General features: G+C 37.3%; 1 protein-coding gene across 1 annotated transcript; it reads right to left on the reverse strand.

Moving 5' to 3' along the window:
- Positions 1–240: 240 nt before the first annotated feature.
- Positions 241–15,875, reverse strand: LOC143357154 (5-oxoprolinase). Its single transcript, XM_076793431.1, has 21 exons — positions 15,225–15,875; positions 12,936–13,121; positions 11,697–11,935; positions 11,453–11,615; positions 10,838–10,923; positions 10,508–10,709; positions 9,624–9,884; positions 8,628–8,753; positions 8,359–8,560; positions 7,579–7,795; positions 7,376–7,514; positions 5,616–5,893; positions 5,277–5,537; positions 4,774–4,879; positions 4,480–4,647; positions 3,838–4,082; positions 3,653–3,764; positions 2,949–3,173; positions 2,601–2,782; positions 1,870–2,029; positions 241–1,159 (listed from the first exon to the last, which is right to left on the reverse strand). The coding sequence occupies exons 1-21, from the start codon at positions 15,387–15,389 to the stop codon at positions 1,019–1,021; spliced, it is 3,864 nt and encodes a 1,287-aa protein (XP_076649546.1). The 5' UTR covers positions 15,390–15,875; the 3' UTR covers positions 241–1,018.
- Between the last annotated feature and the right edge of the window lie 900 nt (positions 15,876–16,775).

Genomic DNA, 16,775 nt, shown 5'->3' on the forward strand with positions numbered 1-16,775 from the left:
CGAGATGTACGTGTGCATGGAATGACGATATTTCGGTCAGCAATTACTGTGATCGGAAATGGAACGGACGCCATCGCGAGTCCCCGCTGAATGAAGCCTTCCAGGTAAATCGATGTCAGTTTTGGTAAATTTGATTCTAATAGAGCATCAATTTATTAAGACATCGTGAAATACGTGGGAGATGTCGGAAGTGAGCTTCGAGTGCTCCGGAAATTCGGGGAACGTGATAGAGAAACTCTATTAAACAATCATAAATGTATTTATTGAAAACAAACAAAACAAATTTAAACATTGCACTTTCGTGTAAATCTCATTTGAAATCATCAAAAATACAGGACGTCCCAGGTTTCAGTATTAAACCTACCTAAACAGTCATATGACCGACTTTGTGTATCTTATTTTACGATTATTCAAATTATAGACATCTTTTCGCGAAATGATTCACTAAACATTTTTTATTCAAGCGCGTATTACTCATTCGTGTCGTTTCATAAGACAACGCATGCCAGTCAGTTTTAGGGCTCGGTGGGTTTAGTGTTAATGATCAATAGTTATCAGCACATTCAGAGGTCGAAATAAAAATAAAATGTTACGTAAACAACTGGTTCACGAAATGACTGGCTCTTTATTCGACTGTTACCGAAACTTTATAGTTTATGTTTATGTTTATACATGAATTCATGGAATATGGTGGAATATGTATCTTTAGTAAAGCATCTGTGATAATAAAAATTGTAGAAAATCTAAATAAATTCGATGACGGTTAAAAAGCAGAAGGAATTTTTAAATGTCATTTTTACTAATGCATCCAATTCTTAAAACTACAAATGAATAGTTTTCAAGCCTTTCGTAGACTATTTATCTGTGTGAGGATAATAATCTCAGTATTTTTAAAAATTCTCGTCCGCAAAAGGTTAAAAACCCGTTGTTTACGTAACATTGATTCTCGTTTGGTTTGACAGAATACACTGACAACATTCGGCCGCTAAAAGACACCGTGCATATCATAAAACATCATCTAAACAGACTCTTGTGCTTTCCGGTACTCAAATACGCTTCCTCGCTCGATGAATTCTTGAATGCTCTCTTTTATTAATGAAACCTCTGCGCCGGGTGAACCATAACCACCACCGCCAGGACTTTCCAGAATAAACGTGTCCTGCAAACAGAAATCGTCTTAAAGAATAACAACGCTGAATAATTTACTAGTTAGGATAACTGCTGCAAGCATGTACGGTACGCATATGCATTGTCTCGGAATTTATTGAAGCCACACAATATTTTTACTTCCTAACAGGACAGTAAAAGGGGGGTCAAATTTTTGAACTATTTTAGCTATTTTTGACTATTCTTTACAAATTGGGTCAAATAATTGGCTCCCGTAACAAGTAAAAGAAACGTGTTCGCAATTAGTTTGCAATAGGAAAAATCAGTGTGCAGAAATTGTCGCTGACGAAGGGCTTCAGGCTAGCTGCCATTACAGAGTTAATGCTACAGTTAACTTGCAAACTTACATCGGTCGTCCTCTAAAGAACATTCGTGACGGAATGGAGAACTTTGTCGCGATCTCGATGCATCGATAACTGTGTCATAATATCGCGAATCATTCGAGTTGGCGGGAGAGTACGCCGCGCAAACGAGTTGCAAACAAGCGGGTCGTAGCTCGTCGAGATAAAATCTTTACGACCGGACGCGTAAAACGCGAACAGTCTTCTCCGACGGCCGCTGGAAATCGTTGCGTTTCGAAGTTTATTTTTTGTCATTTTATCGCACGATTTTACAGTGTCGCGTAAACTTTGATAGAATTCATATCCTAGCGTCGGCAAATCGTAGACGACCGTTCGGAAAAATTATGTTCGCGCTGCCTACCCCTGGACGAACTGTCACCGCAGTCTTCGGGCCCAGGTTGATCTTTCTGCCGTCAGCTCTGTGAAGTGTGTTCCTCCCGCGCTCGCCCGGTGATCCTCCAGCTAAACCAGGAGGACTGTGCACCCTTCTTTCTGTTAGCACTGAGAGCGTCAACGGTGTCCTACGAACGAAAATTCATTACAAATAATTTATTGAAACTATTGATCAAAGGTCTTCGCCTTTGAGGATGAGTTAATTTGTCGTTCGAGCACCACCTTTTAGAAACTATTCAATTTCTCCTTAATTCAACGAATAAATCTTTCACTTAATTGAGTCATAGTGTCCATATTGGTATAAACTATGTAGTCTGCTTCTAACCATTCGTCCTATTTCTTTAACATATTCTTCTAATTTGAACTCAACAGAAAATATGGTATGTCACATTTACGTGAATCACCACGTTTAGAAAATCTATAACTTTTCTTCGTTGAATTTTTATCGTAATCTATGAATGAGCTACGTTTCATTTAATAAAATATTATAATCATATATGTTATTAGCCTTTTAACTGAAGATGACGAGTTAATTTGTCATAGTATCCATATTGGTTTCAACTATATTGTATTTTTGTTGATCGTGGCCGAATTTTTGTTATCCCTATTTTTCTTGTTTTCCCTTACATCTTCGTGCGTGTTCATAAGTCACTCAGTTGAACGGTACAAAACCGGAATGATAATGAGCCTGTTAATTACCTAAACGTCATTTCTCGAACAACGCCATCGCCACCACGATGGGCGCCATCACCTCCACTTCCGGGACGCAGAGAAAACTTATTGAGAATGACAGGGTAGCGAAGCTCCAGTATTTCTGGATCGGTGATCCTAGTGTTGGTCATATGAGTGTGAACTCCTCCTCTACCATCCCACGTTGGTCCCTTTACAATTATAGAAAGTGAAAAACTGTATACAATATTAGACGTAATAGGTACGTGTAGATGCAAGAGAATGTGTGATTGGTAGGAAAAACCTGTAAATCGAATCTTTTTTCATCGCCAGGAGGCTGAGAGATAAATGATTCTTCTAGAAAAGAAAACGTCTTACAGCTCCGCTGCCTCCAGCAACGGTTTCATAATATCCCCATTCCTCTGTGCCCAATGTAATATTGTTCATGCAACCCTGTGATGCCGCACAGGACCCAAATGCTTGTAGAATTACATCCACGACACGTTGTGACGTCAGAACGTTACCACCAACGACTGCGGCTTCTTCCGACGGGTCCAGCAGGGAGCCTTTCGGAATAATTACCTGCACTGGCTTCAAACAACCCTGAAAATAAGTTTACTCGCTTTCAAAAACTTGTTAGAACCATCGGAAAGCATATAGTCTTAACAACAATCCTTGAAAATTTGATTAAATAATTTTTAGAAATGATGGAACGAAAAAATGGCATCCACGATGTCGATGATATCTAGACCATGTCTCTTCATGTAAAATCAAAATTTTGCGCATCAATTACAATATAAGGAAGCTAAATAAAAATTTCTTTCTCTCAACTATTCAATTTTATAATAAATGCATAAAATCTGCAGCTTGGTAATAACTCTAGCAACATTCTCTTGATTAACAGAAAAACTAAAACGACGACTATGACAATGTCACAACTGACATTGGAAACAGTAGTTTCAGAAAAATTTTCGCATAGATATAGTTTTAAAGGAGGTGCAATGTAATTTTTTTGGATTAATACTTATGTCAACTGCAAGATATATGAACTATTATAATCAAGAATAATTGCGCATTAATACCTGGTTCAGCGGAACGTCTCGGCCCACAATGCACCGCAGACAATAAATCAACGCCGACAAAGTAATCGCGCGAGGTGCATTGCAATTTCCCCAGACTTCGTACCCCGTGCCACTGTGAACGTGATTTCTCATTAAAAACGAAATATTTCGATCAAAACTGTTAATTAACATCCATGAAAACCCACGTGAAATCGCAAACAGCTTCGCCTCTCTGGATATCGATATCAAGAGCGAATTTAATCGCGCTTCCATCGTCCATATAATCCACTGCTGTTGCGACGGTACTTCCGGTTTCTGCGAGCAACTTTTTTCCAACTGATTTCAGCATGTCTCTCACTGCCGTTTCCGCATTTTGTTGAATGTGACCCATGTAAGCTTGCACGACGTCTAGACCGTAGATATCGATCAATTCGTTGACCAGTAGCGAGCCCTTGATTTATAAAAATTTATTAAACGTAAAAAAATAATTAGTAGACTGCAGATTTATGCATTTATGACAGAAATGAGTAGGTGTAATTGAAAACAATGAAAACATTAGGATTTAAAAATACTACTGTTTTCAACCGATTTAAACATATTCAGAAAGAAAATTGATTTCTATTCCAGTTTGTTATAGTTCAAGTTGAAGTTTCATTTTGCATAAAAATTGTTTGCATCGATTACGATGAAGAGAAACCAAACAGAAATTTCTTTCTTCCTTAAATAATTTTGATGAGCTGAGCACTAAGTTTTTTTAATCTGTCTCCTGCTTTAAATTGCACCTACTGATTTTTACAGAAATGCGTAAAATTCGCAGTCCAGTGATAAGTTTGTTGCCAGTTAATCACCTTGTGATTGGCCGCGATCTGCGCTTTCAAATCGCTCAGATTGTCGGATAGATTCCTGGTCCCAGAACTTCCTGGAATCTTTCCAGGAGCCATTAGCTCTTCCGTCAGTTCTTTCTCGCGGAGCACACCCTTGTACACCAGCAGGAAGCTCTTGAAAGCAGCTCCTTCCTGTCAAACAAATCCTCTTATTATCGAAAGCATTTTGAGACTGTATACCCTAACGGGAACATTAAAATTGAACTTCGCGGAACAATGAATTTTACCAAAGATTTACAGAGAGTAATAAGATCATACTTGAAGTAAAGTAGTTGAATGTGGCGGCATGGAGCCTGGCGTAATTCCTCCGATGTCGGCATGGTGACCTCTGCTAGCCACGAAGAACACCGGTTTCTCTACCTCCCTGTACATTATTACATGCAATTTCAAACCATTGTTACATTTAGTGAATTGCTTAAGTTGCCACCCAATTAAATCTTCTCTAAAAATGACCACTAAATTATTTATTTCTAAAAGAAATGACAAAATAAAAAAAAATGACTAAGAAAATGGCGACTGGAACATTTGAATATTGTGATATAAGATATTGTATAAAATATTGATACAAAATATTAATACAAGATATTGACGTACGATTGTGATAACATGATCCGTTAACTGTTTCAATTAATAAATTCAGTACCGAATAAATCTATTTCTTTTCATGTATTCTGTTTCTTTATAGGGTAACATGTTTCTGTTGCTCAATAAAACGGTTTCAATCATATTCGTGTTTTTCAAAAACGAAGAGAAACAAGTACTTGTAAAATACTGGAGTGATGACAGTGAGATCCGGAAGATGCGATCCACCCGCTGAGGGATGATTCGCGAGTATGACGTCTCCCCTCGAGAACTGGCCCTTGAAGATTCTCATTTGATACTGCACCGTCTCCTGCATGGCGCCCAGATGCACCGGTATATGGGGTGCATTGGAAACCAGCCCCCCATCCGGTCCGAAAACGGCACAGGAGAAGTCCAGCCGTTCCTTTATGTTCGTCGAGATCGAGGTCCTCTGGAGGATCCTTCGGGAAGCCAATTTATGAGACTCTTTAGTAGATCAGAAGCTCTCTTCTTAAAATGCATCTTATCGATCGGTCTACCTGCCCATCTGCTCGGCGATACTCATGAATCGATGGGAGAAAATGCTGAGCTGTATAGCATCCAACTCGGTCGTGACCTCCGTCTTCAGGCCTTGACCGATCGTAATCTTGACATCGCCGCAAGAAGTGATCGACGCTGTGCAATCGGGCTCGATCAGAAGAGTACTCAGGCTGTCCATTACGATTGCTGGTCCAAGAATCTTGTGGCCAGGCGACAACGACGCTAATTGGTACACCCTCGTCTCCAAGTAGCCATTCTCGAAGTAGACCATGGTTGTCTGGAAAGAGATTTTGTGTTATCCAAGTGGCTTCTTCGATTTTTATGAAGCTCACGCACAGTCCACGAAATTATCCTAGTTCCATCCGTAATTTCTTCGTGATTTTAACTCAACTTTTACAAAACAAATATAATCTAACTATCTCTGTTATATTAAGGTAATTCCGGGAGAGACGCACCATAGGGTGAGATGCACCAGTTTTTATTGTGGCTATACTGCACGATTCTCAACTGTTTTTCTGTTATCAATTATAACATTTTAACATTTGTAAATAATCTCAAAACGAAGAACACGTGTATTATATTATTTTCGTGTAACAGAAGTATAAAAACTTCTTAGTGCTCCAAACTTCTGATGAAATATTTTTGTAGGTTTTGTAGTTTAATATGTTTGTAATATTTTTTTTTTTTTTGGTGAGTACAAATGTTATTACCTTCTTATGGTGTGGTTTTAACTATCAGTATCGACTTAAATAGTGACAATTTACGATTTTACGATTCTTTATCGATTCTTTTACGATTTTTCATCGTGTTTTGACCAAATTTTTTATACTGGTTCTTGTTTTTTTATAGGTGCGACTCTCCCTCAATTTGGGGAGAGACGCACCATTAATGTATGTAAATGTACTAGGCAGTCGTTTTTATAAAATATGAAGCACTTTTTTTTAATTAATTAAAAAACGATAAATTAACCCTAAGACTTGTTTTTTACCACACCATTTGTTAACATCTTAGACTTTAATGAATTAAAATCAATTAATTTATATTTATTGCACTGTAATTAGGTAATTAAAAAGGAGATGCTTCATTTTTGACAAAAACAACTGGCTAGTAGATTCTAATAATTATTGTATTGAATGTTTAGAAGATTATTATTCAACCTCATCTAAAGTAGATTGGATTTCTTGTTTAGAATGCCTCAAATGACTCCATGAAACATGTACTATGTATTCTCCTTTGTGTAATATGTGGTAGAGAAAAGAAGAATACAATGAGGAGTGCATCTACCCCAGGCCGTAGGGAGAGATGCACTTTTTCGAACATTGTTAAACAGCACATTAATATATTAATATGAAAGTTTTACTCATTTTACGTTATGTTTTCTTAAAGAGATTGAAATAAACAATTGAACGCCTGCCTATTTTTTCAATTATTTTCAGTAAACTTTTTATCAAACAGAAAACAAAATGTGGTGCGTCTTTCCCGGAATTACCCTATATAACATTCTAAGGTCGACTTAGAAATTCCTCCTAAAATCATGCGAATTTTGTAAAAGTTGAAGGTCGCGCTTGATTAAAATCGAAACTTCCGTGAATTTCAAAGAAAATACATATTGAATAATTCTTCAAGTTCTGATTATTAGTAGAATAATTAATAGTTAACACAACAGAAATTGTACATAGAAGATCCTGTATCTTATTGGAAATTCACAGTGCCACCTACTAGTTTTATTTTTTTTTTTCTTTTGTGCATTGTCACTTGCTTTTTCTATGTTTGGAGGATCTTCAGACGATGACAGCTCAGGATCTTCGTCTACGTCAGTTTTCCCTACGCCCCTCACTCTCACGTCGCTCACCAAAATCTTCCGATTCGGCATAGTGAAACCAAATTCCGTCTGATACCTTCATCAAGCAGAATCATCAGTCTTCAATATCATCAACACATTTTTAACATGGAAAACGTTACCTTTCCAAGAAAGTTGTAAGGAAATCACCGTGTCTCATGTACTCAACGCTGCTGCTTTGGCTCGGCGTGCACATTAGCGAACAATCTGTCCCCTGATAACGCAGATGCAAAAATGCTTGAGTGATTATGTGCGACTCGGCGAACCCTTGCTTCGATAGTTTTGCTCGAACTTTCCTTTCTAGAGCGTCTAATCGCTGATCCAGACGAGCAAAGGATTCTAAGTTCAAAGAAAATAAGTTGTATCGTCATTATACTTAATATGAAAAATTGTAACACTAAAGCCGCTGGATGAGTCAAAATATTTTCTTGAGTAATTTTTTGGTAAACTACTTTATTCGAGTACAGTAAAGTCTTGATCTAAGCCGAACGGAGCTACACGATCTTAGTCAGTTCGCCTATCCCCTCCATTGGGGGACATACCCCGCGAGGAGCCAAGAAACATGCAAAGTGTACAAGGGTCGGGTATATCGGTGTGAACCACTACTAATCCAATTACAAAACTTCTTTATTTTTCATTATGTTTTTATGGGATTTTCGCCAGCTTATTTGTGGCATTTTTCTAATTAAAATGACATTAAACACGATACAATTTGAACTGTATTCAGTGGTTTAGCCCTACACGATCTATGTCATAGCACGGACCCGAGGATTGGACTTAGATCAAGACTTTATTGTACGTGTTACCATAAAAATTGTACGATATCTGAATGGATTCAATCTATAAGTATAAGTCTATAAGAAGAACTGAGAGGAGTGTTTGCGGAATTGTTTGAAGCATACCATATTCATAAACTTCAGCGCTGGGTTCTTGTGCCTCTTCTACCACGTCAGCTAACGCCATTCCGTAAGCAGACAAAATCCCTGCGTATTTGTGAACGAAAACTGTGCCCATACCAAGCGAACGTGCTATAGCACAGGCATGTTGTCCTCCAGCACCTCCGAAACATGCTAAAACATGGCGCGAAGTGTCGTATCCCTTTGCCTATAAATAGTACAACGTAATAAAACCATTTTGCAAATGTTCCTTATAACGGCATACTTTAACACACCTGTGTTAGAGCTCTAATTGGTCTACACATCGTTTCATTCGCTACCCTGACGAAACCCATCGCCACTTCCTCGACCGTCATCTTCTTCTTCGAGCTCTGGCCTTCTTTCGCTAGAAATTCGTTTATCTATAAACCAGAGCGAAATGCACTGTTCTCTTAACAATTTCTTAGCAGTCTTCCATATAACAAACTTTCATATTTGGCGCAATAGAAAAAGTCTTTTATAAATCGCTGTCTATCCCCTCGCCTTGCAATTCATTTCTAAGGTTTCTGATTGAAACATTTCATCTCGTCTGACGCTTTAAATACATGTCGATAGAAAATAAAGTAATTTATGTTACTTCGAAATCAATGTAAAATGGTTAGGCTGCTATTATGTGTGTTACTTTATGATGGGAGGGTAAAGATAATCAAGTTTAGGGCAAGGAGTTGACACATTACCTAGCGGCGATTATTTCATAATTTTTAAAAGTTCAAACTTCTTAATAGATCCTTCAGTAGCAACAACAAGTTCAATTGTGAACCAAGAAGTCACCCTCAGTATCATCTAATAATTTCTTTTGGGATTACATATAATGTAAAAGATGATTGTTATGCTGTTTTTCTTTCTCTCTTTCTTTTTTTCTTGCGATTCCGGTAGATAAAGTGTTAATAGTCATAACTGATCTGCGGATTTTATGCATTTATGATAAAATGTAATAAGTATTTAAACCAAGAGAATGATTTAAGAATTTCTGAAAACTGTTTACGAAAGAAGTTTCTACTTGCAAAGAAATATTGTATTTTGTATGAAGATGTACAGTTCATTAGTAATGAACAGTTCATCAGTCATAAACATTAGTAATAACAGTGCAGTAGTTTCGAGAAGGGAGGTATCCTCGACGAGTGTAGTCACGATAGAAATTCTAAGGCAAGGGATTAATCGACTCGTTGCAGCTATTTATAAATATCCTGTTCCCAAATTCTGTCAGTCCAAGGTAACAATCATCCACATACTTGATCAGTAAGTGTCTCAAACGCCTCCATAGTCCGTGACTTGTCCAGCGGTTCATTTTCGTTCGGGCCGAATATTTTCGGGAAGTACTCGGGTAGTAGCCTTCCCAAAGCTAGATTCGCATCAGTCACAGCCAAAGGACCATTCTTCTTGTAGCATGCTGGGCCAGGATGGGCTCCTGCGCTTCTAGGTCCAACCTCGAAGAGTCCCGACCTGAAGAAAAGCATCGATCCACCTCCTGCCGCGACTGTGTTCACGTCCAACTTTAACCGAATTCCGTGAAGTTTGAGATGATAGAAATTGCTTGTCTCAGACAACGACTGATTCAAGCTTCTCTATTTTTGCTACTAGACCGATAAACGTTCTCACCAACTGTAGATTCATTTTGTAAGAGCACAGTTAGGGGATAAAATGTAGATTGTGGAGTTTGCGCACTTACGACAGAACGAAAATGTCAGAAGAATTCGAAAGTATTTTCAACTTATTAATCCTTCGACAGCGGACCATTTTTAACAACTACACAATTGATGATGTTGAAAATTGAGTAATTGAATAACGACTTTGATACTCTGGATCAGAATTGACTCAGGCACCATGCTCAATTAAAATAATTACGAAAAAAAAACAATTGTTGGTCAAATTTTTGTTTCTTGCTACTGATGAAATCTAGACTTGTAATTAATTTCAGCCTTTTTTGCAACATTCATGTTCTTGGTTCGTACGAGAAGACCATTTCAAATTGCGAAAAAAGGCGTTTGTGCCCGCCCAAAAAGAATTTGGCGGGTTTTCTGTATCTTGTCCGCTAACTGTACATAATCTTATCATTCGTGAGGACACAAAATCGGTGCTAATTTAAAATCGTCGTAACAAGACGACAAAATGGTACCTGCGCAGCTTGAATCGTCACACCGGCAGTAGTGCTTTCGTATACGTGTTCGTAGCTGCCTCCATAACGACTCACGTCCGTCGAAGTTCCACCCATATCGAAACCAATCACTGGTAAATTAGTTTCCTTGCCGTAGGTGGTCATCGCGTAGCCAACTACTCCGCCAGCTGGACCGGAAAGTATAGCTCGGGATCCGTTAAATCTAAAAATAATTAAAATGCTATAATTTATGTTCGTTTCGTCTTATTTTAATCGGAAAATGACAGAAATATGTTTGTAAGAGACATTATTGTATAATTTGTTAGTCAGCGTATTGTAAAAATGACTCACGAATTCATCGGTGTCAGTCCACCGTCGCTCTGCATGAACAGGACGTTCACGCCTTTCAATTTATCCTTGAATCCGGAGGAGAAGCCCTGAAACAAAGGCACTGGTTATATTGTAAAGAACTCAAGACTCCATGTTGATAAGTAGACTACGAATTTAGTAAAATCGGAATGTTTATTGTATTTAAAATTCGATGGAACGCTTGATCGATTGGATTAATTTTTATTTGACTCCGGTATCCATAGATTAAGCTACCTTTATGATTTTGCATGAATATATACAATCTATTGATCAAACAAAGTTCATCCTACATTTACATACGTTCCCAAACGTATGTTTGGAAGATGAAACATATTCTAAGCTTGATTGTTGGTTTAACTCCTAGAAGTCGAAAGTTTGTGATAACTTCGTTGACGGTGATGCCTAGGATCATTGATTAGTCGATGCTAGTGTTAAGTCCAATAAAATCAGTTTAAATTATCCTAGAAATTGTAGGAAGTCTTCGAAGAGTTCGACAAAAATGCACCAACAATTTCAAGTCCTAGCAAACCCTCCAAGAACTAAAATAAAATGTCCTCTTTGTCGTTTCAAGCAAAAATAGCAAACTATGAACAATACCTCTAAATAGTGCTGGATATGTGGCGTCAAATAAGCGTCAGCACAAGCAGTGAAGCCTCTGGGAACGATTCTCGTCATGGGCATGACTTCATGAGAAAGGGACACCTGAGGGAAGCCAGCTTCCTTCGCCAGTTCGCCAACTCTAACTTCGTGCTCAGCAAACCTGACAAAAGCGGAGATAACAGCGAGTTGCAGAACAAATCAACTGGTACTAATCTATAATGATGGATTGTTATCAGCTGACATGTAACTATGCGCCAGGACCACGGCCAAACTCTCGATCCCAGAACGTCGTAACTCTTCCAGGTCCTTCCTCAACCTCTCCTCGTCAAGTTCTTGCGTTACGAACAAATCCTCGCCTGTAGAACCCTTCACTCTTCGCCACTGTTTATTATCCAAACAACATCTGCCGGGCAAGGCGGGAATCACTCTGCTTCTCACTTCTACGACCTTCTTGTAGAGGACTTCCGGTGTGACCACTTTCTGAAAACAAAACAAAATAAACAAACATTGTTCTTCAGCTTATGAGTCATTTAGCTCAGTTTGTGAGTCTTTCAATTAGATTGTTTTTTTTTTTTCTTTGGAATGTATCAATTTTATCGGACATTAATTGGGTTTGGAAATTAATTCTTCAATCAGTTCGTTTCTTTTTCAGCGATAATGTTTATTAATACCAGATCACTATTATATCAGTCAATAGTTTCATTTTGTATTCTCCACTTTCAGTTTCAATATGTAATTATTTTTACTAACAACTCGATTCTTTGCTACGTCCATTTTAGGTCTGAAAGTCTTACGTCCTAAGTTTTTCTGGTTGCTGCTCGAAGTGTTGCTGTAGGCTAAAGTGCCTAAAGTGCAGAAGAAGCTAAAGTGCCTGGAAGTCGCAAGAATGACGATGCGTCGATACAAATGTGGCGGCCGACCACAACAAACGGATTAGTAAAAAATTTTAATGTTTAATTTTATAATAAATAGTAATAAAGAAATTAATTAAAAACGATAAGCATGCTTTGGGAATAATTTCCTCCATTCGCTTTTCATGTCAATTCCACATTTGGTCTTTCTATTTATTGCTTTACTTTAAACTCGTTTCTCTCGTAAGTTGTGTTTTCTCTCCCTTTTTGCACGACTCATTTCATATGCACATTTGCTTTTATTTTAATTAACATTTATGCACGTTAACGTTAACGTTTTGTAACACAAGACGTACAAGAGACGTTCGGAAGCCGTTCGGAAGACATTAGAGTCGTCTTTAAGACGTCTGAATGTCCACCAACAGTCATCTTAAAGACGTCTCTGTGCTATATAAGTCAAAATGAGGTAACGCCCACAGCTATTCAACAATTCGACAAACCTAGTAATAATACACAGTGAAATCGATTTTTATAAAACTGAAAGATCTGTAGACAAGTATTTCCTAAACCATAGAAAATTGAATGGGAAGAAATAATCTAACGAAATGTCTGTAATGGGCAATACTAACCAGATCAAATATATTTGGTCGTGCTTGGTTTCCAATAAAAAGAAGATCTCGGAATCCTTCGTTTATCAAAACGGCCATATTTGCGCCTTTTCTCTCCAACAACGCGTTTGTCGCAACGGTAGTTCCCATTCGGATCCATGATATTAACGAAGTATCAATCTCTCCGTCGATCTTCTGTCCAGTCTCCTAAAATTCAGGCATGTAGAATATTAATTTTTGTATTTACTTATGACGTGAAAGTGTATAGTCAAATACGATAAAAAGCGAATTGTATTAAAGGTTTCATAAATTTTTCATTTTACTCGTGGCTAATTACTTGCTTGATGTTGAATGTAAGAAATTTCAAACGCCAGTTAGTCAAAATATAACCATTTGTAAATACTATTGGAATAGATATAAATAGACTGCCGAGCTTTATGAAAAATGACATTTTTCTACGTCAATTGTAAGAAAAGGGAGTTAAATAACATTTCATTGTACCTCTTAATAATTTTCACGAATTGAAAATAATACGAGAGCATTCTTAAATTCTTCGAAAGTGTTTACTGTTTTGTAATTCCCCTACCTATTTTTGTTATGAACGTACAAAATTCGCAGTTTAGATATGATCGAGGAAAAAGATTTAACTGTAGAATGCAATATTTTGTTAAAAATAATAAAACATTTGAAAATTGTCAATTTACGTGTCAGGAGAACAGGAACATATATTCCGTTCGTCAATATTAAAACAGTTTTCAATCATTGTAACAAATACTGAAGTATATAAAATGTTAAATTGATATTCGAAATACATTATTTATTCTTAATAGATTTTTATTTTTTTATTTATTTTTATTTCATTATTTATTTATGTAGATAATTCACAATCCGAAACTCGTTTCTATTTCTCTGGTGAATATAAACAAAAGTACTACTTTTTCGTAAAATTTGTTGAAAATGCCTTTTAGATACCGGAAGATCGAATTTCGCTAGCATTTGTCTTACTGTTACAATTTTCATGTCATTCCTTTCTGTCTTTCGGATGATTTTTACCATACAAATCACCTAAGTTAACAAAATTATTGACTACACGGTGGGACATGCTTAATTTAAGACAATTTCTCTATTAGAAAGTCCTGAGTCCTGTATCTTTATAAGCCATTATCTTAATCTGCTCCTCTTTATATAATACTTCACTTCGTGGCATCTTGAAGAAAAATGAAATAACTTAAAAGTATATACTGTTTAATATAACTAAAAATTAAATATTCTCACGTTATACAATACTTACAAAATACTGTATCAAAACAACAGAAACATAGTAATTTCGCTGATATTCGCGATGCTATGTTAGCAATTATCGTGAAAACCAAAATTGTACGCAACAATTAGAAATACTGATAAAGAAATCAACTGTAATCAAGGAAAGAAAAACACACCTAACTATCCCACTTGATAACAACTGCGAAGTCAATCGATATCAATGAAAAACACCTGAAATTTTCAGTGGAAAGAAATATAAAAATTTTACTGACTGCATAAATGCTGTCCAATGACGCTACCTATTTGAGGATTTCGTTAAAGACAAATTGTTTCTTTCGATCTTCGACTATACCACTGTCAAGAAACAGCTAAAATATTCCAATCAGGGACCATAACTGTTATAACCATCAAGAAAAAAAGTCATGGAATAACAACTATTTCATCGACTAAAATCGTATTGGTTACAAATGAGGATTATAAATAACCGAAAATTTTTCTCTTGTTGGCAAATGTTATCGTTGAGAGAAATTCATTTCGATTACTTATAACAGTTATCAATGAGAGAGGTTTATATCGGTCGCTCATAACAGTTGTCGAAACAACTGAAACGAATTTTCTCATCAATAATTATTATGAACAAGTAAAAAGAAATTCGATAACTGTTATTAGTGATCGAAATGAACTTCTCTCATTGGTAAGTGTTATGAGTGATCGAAATGAACTTCTCTCATTGATAACTGTCATGAGCGATCGAAATGAACTTCTCTCATCGATAACTGCTCTGAGCAATCGAAACAGTTTTTCTTCATCGATAACAGTTATCGAGGCGGATCCAACTTTTTGGACACTAATAACTGTTATTTGTAACCAAAAAGAATGAAAATCGACATTTTTTAATCATTTTGTTCTTTATATTTTGTGTATATTACTTTAAATGTCAATAATAATAAACTTTTTATTAATGATTTTTATCGTAGAAAATTTTAGAATAACTGTTATGTTTGGTCCTTGATTCTAATACGTATAAAGATGATCGAGCCATTCTACCTGTTCGAGGATCCTGCGGATTCCTTCGCGCGGCGCGTCCTGGTAATTAGCAGGGTCCACAGACAGCAGTTTCATCACTTGAACTTTGCCGCCGGGACACCTGGCGTACACGTCGGTAAACGTGCCGCCGCGATCTATGGCGAACTCGAATTTCGCCTGTCGCATTTCTCACCTTGCTGCAGTAAACGACGACGATTCTGACCGATCAGCACAGTCCGACGAACAACTAGCTAGTGAGGGGGGCCGAAGAATATCTTGGAGTCACTCAAAAACCGTGCCACGATAACGTTCGATGACGCTTCAAGTACGCGGGCATAACACTGCGGACACAAAACAGAGCAATCCGAATAGTGTTTGCTCGATCAATTGACGGCAAGTGCGCGTCCCGCTGTCGGCTGTTAATGAGCTGGCAGCGTACTGAGGATAATTAGAGCGATCTACCTGTCGGAGCTGTCTGTCGGCGATAATGCCCGCGGCGTGACACTTTCTATTTGTTTTGACATTACCAGATTTTCGTGTGCGACACCACGTTAACACTGAGTCGACGCATCGGGGAATCTAGTATTTTTCCATTTATTTAGAGCTATAATGGCCGTTACGTAACCGCTTCGGAGCGGCTAGATTGTTGTTCGTGGTTCTCAACCAACCATGGGACAACTATTGTTATATTCTATCTAGTGTACTGGACGATTGTGTCTGTTTCCGACTTGAAAGTGAGGCGATTACTTTCTACAATTGTGGGATCCTTTCTCGCAAGAACTGCGTAGTTTTCCTTCGCAGAAGGTCTAGAGGTCACTGACAATCAGACACGAATTTTTGCAATCATCTAATACCTTTACTATGATTTCTCTGTGGGAACATGTTACTTTAGAATTACTGTAACTGATCATGAAATTTTTTCTTAGGATTGCCAGAGAGATGTGTTAAAGTAAGGAAAATATGATTTGAGAATTTATGAAAACAATTGTTTACCAATCATTGCAACCCAATGTAGATTTTTCTCAAAAGTTTCAATTGTTAGAAAAAAAAACATTAACTTCCCCAAGAACAAAAGTGATTTAAAGAGTTTTCCTATTCCTAATTGCCAAGAAGATTGTGTTCTGTTAAATTGACCAATTATTGTAACCTTACATTGATTTTCCACGTGTTTTATTGGCAAAAGGATTAAAGATTGATTTATTGACAGAATCTCCTTTGCCGTTGACTGTACAATTCGAGAATGTTTGCCCGTTACTATACGACGTGACGCTCTGATAACGATAAGAGCCATCGCAGTAAGGTCTGCGCATGTACTATATCCACCGGGTGATCAGAAATTAAGATCGACTGAGTCGTGGAATCGTGTAGCGTTTCGTTAACAGGGAACAATTTATTAAACTATGATCTCTGACGTTTGATTTTACAACGTTTACTTTACAGCCTCGCAGTCGTTATTGTTTCTCCTTACAAAATAATCCGAAGTCTTAATGTCTCTAGGAATTCGCTTCGTAAAGTGTATCCACAATAATCGTTAAAAACTTTCAAGGGAACTGGGTATACACGGGACAATGA

Source organism: Halictus rubicundus, chromosome 9 (assembly GCF_050948215.1).
Source record: "Halictus rubicundus isolate RS-2024b chromosome 9, iyHalRubi1_principal, whole genome shotgun sequence".
Lineage (NCBI taxonomy): Eukaryota > Metazoa > Arthropoda > Insecta > Hymenoptera > Halictidae > Halictus > Halictus rubicundus.